Consider the following 8,656-nt stretch of genomic DNA (forward strand, 5'->3'; position numbering starts at 1 on the left):
CCCTCGCATCTCTCCTTCACGCGCTCCACTAACCGCCTGTGACTGTTACAGGATTGCGCTCGTGCTCAGTTCGTCTCACTGACACATGTTTTGAGCAGCTGATGTGTGATCTCTCCTTAGTACTCGTGGCCAGTAATGTTAAAGTGAAGTAGTTTGACTTTTCTGTAGTTTTTCAATGTGTTTTAACAATGTTGTTGAACCGAATCTACGAAGGAAACTGTTAAAATAACCACAGCATTAACAACAACCTTGAAATAAGAGCGCAAGGTTTATCTGATAATCAGATGCATGAAAGTAGCGTTCGTTGCTTTAGCAAACAGACATCAGGCGCGTTTTCTTTCAGAATCATCATTTGCCAATGGAGAGGAAAAGTTAAATACCATAGCATTTTATTTTATGAAAATTAGATGAAGTTTTCGCACTGAAAGAAAATTGATCTCGAGCTCATAGAACTTAAGACGTGCCAGGCTATATCTGCAGCTAATCTGAATAAAAAGAAGAATGAACTGATGAAACGTTAAGACAATAAATACAATAAATAAATAAAATGTATGAATGATGCATTGATTGACATATCATTTATTACAGTACAGAAACTACAAAGTATATTTTCTACCTTATTCTGTGCAGAAAATTGAAATAATTGTTTGTAGTATATAAAACGCTGGACTGGGACGAAAAATCGGCCCTGGCATTTTATGGTCCAGGCGGCCCACCACCACTTCGAGATATATATATATATATACACACACACACACTATACTAGTACATTTTTTTGAACAGTAAGATTTTTAATGTTTTTAAAGAATTCTCTTCTGCTCACCAAGCCAATTCAAAGTAATAGATAAGAAAAGAATTCCTTGTAAAAAAATAATAATAATTATAATAATACATAGGCCTACATACATACAATTATTGTATTTTACATTTCTGTCACTTCTGAAATGATGGCTACGCCCCTGGTGTGACAAAATGTTAGCCTATACATAATACTTTTAAAGCTCTTTTTTAAAATCTTGGCTTACATACATTTTTACGTATGCCATGTCATGCCATAGCATCATTAAACTAGCATCTAACAATGGACAAAAGTGTTTTTTTTTCTCTAACCTATGGTTCTGTAACCATAAAGGCTGCTGTGTAATTTGCCCCCTGACTAAGCATTTAAAGAATTTAGGGGAAGCACTTAAATAATCCTGTGAATGCACTTAAAGAATGCAGAATAGAATCATTATAATCGAATCGAATTTAATTTAATTGTGAATCAAATCGAATCGCTGTAAATTTGCAAAAATCGTTCTTGAATCGAATCGAAAACCTATGAATCGTGAATCGTGAATCGAATCGAAGTCTACCCAAAGATTCACAGCCCTACTGGTCATGTAATCTTAACATGGAGGTAACCATGAAGGGAGACCATAAGCAGAAAACAAACTTTTTCTATTGGCCTCTTATGATTTCCTTGAGGGTTTTGGAAATCACACTGCAAGGGAGAACTGAAATTAAAATCCAACTGACATTATAAGAAGCATAAAAAACACAGTATTAGGCAATACGCTTCCATTTGAGCTTTCCAATTTTAGATTTTATATTTTTTTAAAGAAATTTAGAAATGCTTTTTTCCAACAAGGATTCATTAAATTGATCCCGTCACAGTAAAGACTTGTTACAAAATATTTGTTTCAAATAAATGCTATCCTTCAAATCAGCACATTATGATTTCTGAAGGATCATGTTACACTGAAAACAGGAGTAATGGCTGCTGAAAATTCAGCTTTGCCATCACAAAAATAAATTACATTTTAAAATATATTCAAATAGAAAACAGCTATTTTGAATTGTAATAATATTTCACAATATTATTGTATTTACTGAATTTTTGATCAAATAAATGTAGACTTGCTGAGCATAAGAGATGATTTTAACAAAACATTAACAAATATGACAGACCTCAAACTTTTGAATGATAGTGTATATATGTACACACACACACACACACACACACACACACACACACACACATATGTCTGGTTTGCTATGCTTGTGGGGACTCTCCATAGGCGTAATGGTTTTTCTACTGTACAGACCGTATATTCTATTGCCCTACACCAACCCTACACCTTGCTGAGCATAAGAGATGATTTTAACAAAACATTAACAAATATGACAGACCTCAAACTTTTGAATGATAGTGTATATATGTACACACACACACACACACACACACACACACACACGCACAACTCGTAGGTCAAAGACAATGACAAATCAACAACTTAGAAAGCTTGGGAAATCATTTTTAAAACAAACCATAATATTATCCACATGACTTAAAATAAATGACTTCTATAATTTCTCAGCTGTTTTGAAGTTTTTGTGCAGTCAAACATTTAATCCATGGATGAGGCAAGATGCAAGGCATGATGAAAGACAGAAGAAATTCTGCAATATCCACATTCCTTTATCATTTTATCCACTTTTACATCATTGTGCAATAACATAATACAAATAGAAAAATGTTGGCCAAATATTCTCTCCTATATAAAAATCTCTCCAATATCAAGCTATTAAATCACTTGGTTATTTCCATAACATCAGGTAACATGACACTTGCACCAGATGTCTGTAGTTAGAGTGTAGTGCCTGGATGCCACGCACACGTGGAAAACATTGTTCAGATACAAAAACATCCTGTCAACCCAGAGGAGTTGCTAGAGAAAGAAAAGTGTCTGGTCACATTGTACAAATCACAATTGGAATGATTAAGACTAGGGCTAGAGATCGACCGATATATCGATTTACCGATATTTTTCCCGATATTTAAGCATTTTACAATAATCGGATATCGGTTTTGTAATATCGGATTCACCGATAAACGCCGCCATCTTGTGGATGTTTTGAGAATTGCGCGCAGGATCACCATTGCAGCGCATCTGAGGGGAAACAAGACAACAACAACGGCGTGCACAGGTACTTGATTTACTGTAGTTAGTAAACTTTATTTAACATAACAGCCATTAATGCACAAATTAGATGTATTACATAAATGCCTGATATGCAGTTTATGCAGCTTGGCTCGAAGAAATAGAGACGAACTCACGGAGTCATGTAAAATAATCCGTCATGTCCTGTCCCAATAAAGACGTAATTTTGCTTGAATTAAATAATATGCAGCCATGAATGGGCGCATGTTGGAAATAAAAGTGCTGAATTTAATTCGCTCTCTGTTGTCTATATGCTCATGTGAAGATTAAATTTAACATGAAAGACTGCTAATTTTCAACATTTCTTAAGACGACTGAAGGAGGAAAAACCAAAGTGAAGTATGGACTTCACCCAGTCATTTGTTTACTTTATAACAGTAAATAAATATCGGTTCTGCATATCGGTTATCGGGCACATAAACATGCAAATAATTGGTATCGGTTATAAAATATCAAAGGAAATCATCATCACGTGCTTTCAGATGGAGCAGAATATACTACACATAGCCGTAGTTCACTGACAAAAAACGTAGACGATTTTATGGTGCGATTCTGAAATCGTCCGTGATAATGACAGCTGTTTGCACTTTGCATAGCTTCTCAGTGAACTACGGCTCTGTGAAGTAAATGCTGCTCCATCTGAAAGCATGTGAAAATACCACATTTAATAACATATTTTTACTCCAAACTCACTTCATAACGTCAGTCGAGTGTTTGAAATAAATCCTTCTGTGAGATGATGTGGCTTCTTACACAGAATAAGGCACGCAACATATTTCATAGTATTTAAGCAGTGATAAAGGCATTGCATTATAAATATACTTTATTTTAATGAAAATTATAATAATAAAAACTCAGATAAACCGTATATTGCCGTAGTCATGTGTTTATTAGTGACGCTGAATCAATGAAAGCAGTTGAATCTTCTGTTTATTCAGCTGCAGCGATAGGCATTTTCTGGGTTTCTTCTGCGAGGCGTATTTGGAGTTTCAGCGCGAGAGCACCCTCTGGCCTTTGGATGGAGATTTACTGCTGATCACAGAACCGTGCTTCACTGAAAGATACGCATGACAATCGCAGCTTCTGTCGAATCGCGATCTTGATTCCATTTCGATTTATCGTGCAGCCCTAATTAAGACTCATTAGCACTAAATGGAAATGTGTCCTTTACAGTCCAACCGGTGACTAGTAATTCAAGTGTGAGTTCCCGTGACAAACTTTGCAATCATATTAAAAGGTCAAATCAGGTTCAGCTGGGATAACATCATACTGCGAATTCAATCTGCTGTAATTCAGTGTGGCTTTGTCAGCAACAGGAACAGTTTTCAAAATAGAGTAATTTGCTTGAGAAAATTCAATCAAGCCCAGCCTTGAGAGCAACATTGATACAGCACAAGCTCAGATTGTGGAGTCTGAGAAACACTGTGGCTTTTGACAGAGCTGATACATGGCCTTAACATGGCTGACAGAGACGCTTTTCATCAAGAAATACAGTCCCCAGACTGACTCTCTGACTCCAAAAACAAACAAGTGGAAGCCCTCAAAAACACAGATGAGAGACAGGCTGATCTCCAAACAAGGCCATTTTTTTACTGTCAATACAGGAGAAAGCATGACAACGTCCTTCATTTCTGTACAAAATGAAATTTCCTGACACGTTTTATCTGCTAAAGGAGCTGTAGCTCAAGTGGATGGAGGTGAACAACACTATGAGCACACTATGTTTATCACCAAGGACAAAACTGAACTTGAACAGCATGCAAAAAGTGTCTAACTTGATCAGAAACTAAGCTAATCTTCAGGGCTAGATAATCTGACACACTTTCACAATTAGGGGTAATGTTTTTGCCACATAACGTCAACAAGGTGAAAGGACTGAACTCCAATCACTCAAGTTTTTAAAGTTTGAAAGGATATATCCTTTACTTAATTGACCGAATGAGCAAATTAACAAACCCTCACTCGGTGTTGTTTTAGTATTATAATTAAGATACTATTATAGATCTTATTTATATTTTGAATTAGATTTTTTTCTTTTTCCATTTTGAATGAAAATAAAACAAGTCCTTTTTATTATTTTATTTATAGGTTTTATTTTTAAGTTTTAGCTTACTAAAGGAACCCTTTACTCAACACAACAAGAGAACAAAAGACATTATCTGAGGTGCTCAGATACACTTAAATAACATGCCTAATAACAACAAGCCTATACTTATTTCCAAAGACAATCATGGCTGAATATTCAAGAAACTTGTTGGAATTCAGAGAAGACACATGAATGACACTGAGGCCTGAAATGCACAACCATATCAGCCACTCTGACAGCACTCATTTACCCAGAGTGTGAAACTTCAAACACTGTTCCTTCTCTTTTGCTTATCAGTACTATGTGCTTATGGGTGTAGTGTGGTGTGAGAGGTTTCACACAACAAAATGTACCAAAATATAAAATAAAGGCAGCACACTAATACCACAACCCAAACTCCCCAAACTGAGCCTCATATATCAGTTGCCGCCAACCTAGACCGCATTTTTGGACCCAAGGGTTTTTCATACTGCATTTAACCCTGGGCTAAACTCCCTCCCGCCTAGGTAAACGGTTTCACACTTGTAATTTTCAAGGGGGTGAGCATCACTTTTAACCCTGGGTTAATTAAACCCAGCGTCAAAATTGAGTGATACATGATACATACACAAACAGTATGCTGGAAAGTAATTGGAAGTTGTTTAGCAACACAAAACCAATCAGAAACTGACTCAATGCTTCATTCAGTAAATATTTCATATATTTAGTATGAAGGGAAACGTTACACATGTCAAACGCGTAAAGAAGCAGATTTATGTGGCAACACTTCCACAAATGGACAAGCAGGTGGTCCAGTGCTGTATTTGTCCATATTGCTAACATTCTAAATATGCAAATAAGAACGCTAAACCGGCATTTCAGAATGAAATCTCAAAACCACAGATTACCACACTGACTGGCAGTGTGAAAAAAGGGAAGAAATAACCCTGGAATTACAACTTTAAAGTGCGAAAAACCTCCCAACAGGTGCCTGTTTAAAATGTTGTCGCTTAGGTAGGCAAAGCATTGGAGATATGAGACACATCCTGAGACTCCTCGTTCAACAGGTAGGCAGGCCCACAGGTCCTTAGCAGCAAGGCAAAATCATGTCATAGAAGTGCATTTGTGTCCATTCTCGACGAGGAAAACTAAACAAACAGACACGTGGTTTTATGGCACTTTGTACCGAGTCGGTTTTCAAGCACGTGCTTACCTGCAGTAAACGAGACAGTCCAAATGATTTATTTCTTTATCCGAGCGGTGTCGTCTGTAATCTTCCCATAAATCCTTAATAGCGGTAACGGACAAAATAAAAACCACAGGGGCAAGAGCCAACTCTGGTTGAAAAGCATTGACCACAGGCACGAAATTCAGTAAGGCTATAAAAACAAAATACACGTTGGCAAATCGGTGGAATTGCTCGAAGAGGTTCTTCGGTAGGAAAGAAAGCAGAGTGTATTTTGTGGTTTTGATCTTATTGTTTGCATAGTGTCTGTTGGGGTTATCCCCTCCTTTGGTATGGTCATACAAAATGTTGACGTGTACAATCCTGGTTTTGCTCTCCTTTTTGCTTTTCCTTCTTTTATGCTTTTTCACTTTGGTACTTTTCGTTTCTCCAGACTCTCCGGTCTCTCGCGCCATACTTCGCCCAAAACTTGTGTCTCTTTTCCTTGAACCAATAAAAGATGGTATCTATGTAATCATGCTCATCCTCCTTGATGACGAAGGGCCGTAAGAAAAGTTCTTCACTCCGTTTTATCGTCCTCACCCATCGTGTCAATTCTCTCCCTTTCTCTCGTTAGCACTGAAAAGTTTTACAGCGGCATCTTTTTTTCCCCTCAGTAGCTGAAGATGCTTTAAGGCAGGGCCGAGCGGTTATACATACGCGCTGTTACACATTTTAGCTGTATAAATCATTTGGAAAAACCTACAGACAAGTAGTCCTTGTTTAAAGTCCATCCATATTATTGTACACGCGGTGTTTTACGCAGGCCGTGGTGAAAAAAAACAAGCCAATCACGGGAGGTACAAAATAACGTCACCGCCGACGCAAATAAAGCTCCGCCCACCTACCAATGAAACATCTTAACTGGAAGTGCCACGCGTTACCATTGAGAAAAAGTGTTTCCCCTTGTAAATTCACAAAAACCTGTAAGAATGACAGCGTCAGTCACTACTTTAATTGTACAGATAAAAAGATGCTCTCATTCACTCAGTTAGTATCAGTTTGCCTAACAGCTCCTTTTGAATGAAGAAAACCACAATTTTATTTAGTAGACATCTGGATAAACAGCAGAAGGGTCAGAAATGAACTGGAATCTAAATAGTCTGGCTTTAAAGATCTGACATGTAGCAGTCAGATTTCTGCATTCATTGTTGCTTAGGCAAGTGATGTTGAAATGTAGCTATTATGAAACTGAACATTAAAACAGCAACAACTTGAAACAGAGATTTGCATTAAAACTACTATGACAGGAAGACAACAGAGAGCTGTGGAACCTAACAAATATGGCAATAACAGTATCTGTGTCTGCTATTATTGCCTATGTTTTATTTGTTTCGTCGTCCCTGTCGTCTGCTTGCGTTGTCATCTGTTTAGTTTTTTTAAACGAATTCTCATCTTCCTAAAACTCTGAATATGACAAAGCTTAAATATAAAACCTAAGGACTATAGTTTTATTAAAGTTTATAGAACAAAAAGATAAACGCATCTAAAAGTTTGAGAAAACTCATTACTGAGAAAAAATCTTAACATTCTATTTGTTTACCTGTCCTGATATCTGTAAAATGCACTGCAGAAGATTCACTGAGAACATTCAGTTATAAAGCATAAAATCGAGCTGAATGCACGACAGGGAAGACGACACAGATAAAACAACATAACAGCAGACAAAGACAAATGTATTGTACAAAGCAGTCAAGACTTTTTTTGGCACAAACTGAATGATCATTTTTTGAAAAAGCCTTCCATAAATGACAGAACAAGACGATATAAACGAAGCGCATACACACTGACATCGACTAATTTCTGAGATAAGGACAAATATATAGTACAAAGCACACATGGAACCTCAAAAACACAGGGACCAGACAATATTAGTTGTATTGTGTTCTGTTTGTGTTACTGCATGATGTCTTGTGCACTATTTACAGTTACTCTTGTGCTTTTGTCATCCATTTATTTTCTAAAGAGCCATAATTGTTCAAATTAATATTTTTTCAAAGTAATTATAAGAACAAATTGGCAACATTTGTTTATGTGGTTGAAAAATGTACTTATAGAAATAAAAAGCTCAAAATAGAGAGATTTATATATAGTTTTTTATATATTGTTTACTACTGCAAATTCTTGGTTGTAGTAGAGTAGGTTTTATGATGGTTGCCTCCCCACAGTACTATTAAACAGACCACACCAAAAATGTGGATATTTCAGTATAATTAAAAATAGCACATGAACGTTTTATGACACAGTGATCACTCCAAATCTACGCCCTTGTTTGGTGGAGATTCCTGTAGCCATGAAACTATTAACAATTCATTGTGTTTATATTACCGCTACAAACAAGTTAATCAGCTTCCCTGTGACTCAGGAGCCTGCATTGAGACG

At 36.6% G+C, this 8,656-nt stretch overlaps 1 protein-coding gene across 1 annotated transcript in view; it reads right to left on the reverse strand.

Annotated features, from left to right (window-relative positions):
* LOC107673579 (probable phospholipid-transporting ATPase VA) overlaps positions 1–7,029 on the reverse strand; it is a 54,058-nt gene extending 47,029 nt beyond the window's left edge. Inside the window, exon 1 of the mRNA XM_016467216.1 lies at positions 6,263–7,029. Coding sequence (XP_016322702.1) covers positions 6,263–6,690 — 428 coding nt within the window. The 5' untranslated portion in view covers positions 6,691–7,029. The remainder of the gene's footprint in view (positions 1–6,262) is intronic.
* Between the last annotated feature and the right edge of the window lie 1,627 nt (positions 7,030–8,656).

Source organism: Sinocyclocheilus anshuiensis, unplaced genomic scaffold (assembly GCF_001515605.1).
Source record: "Sinocyclocheilus anshuiensis isolate Anshui unplaced genomic scaffold, SAMN03320099.WGS_v1.1 scaffold44, whole genome shotgun sequence".
NCBI lineage: Eukaryota > Metazoa > Chordata > Actinopteri > Cypriniformes > Cyprinidae > Sinocyclocheilus > Sinocyclocheilus anshuiensis.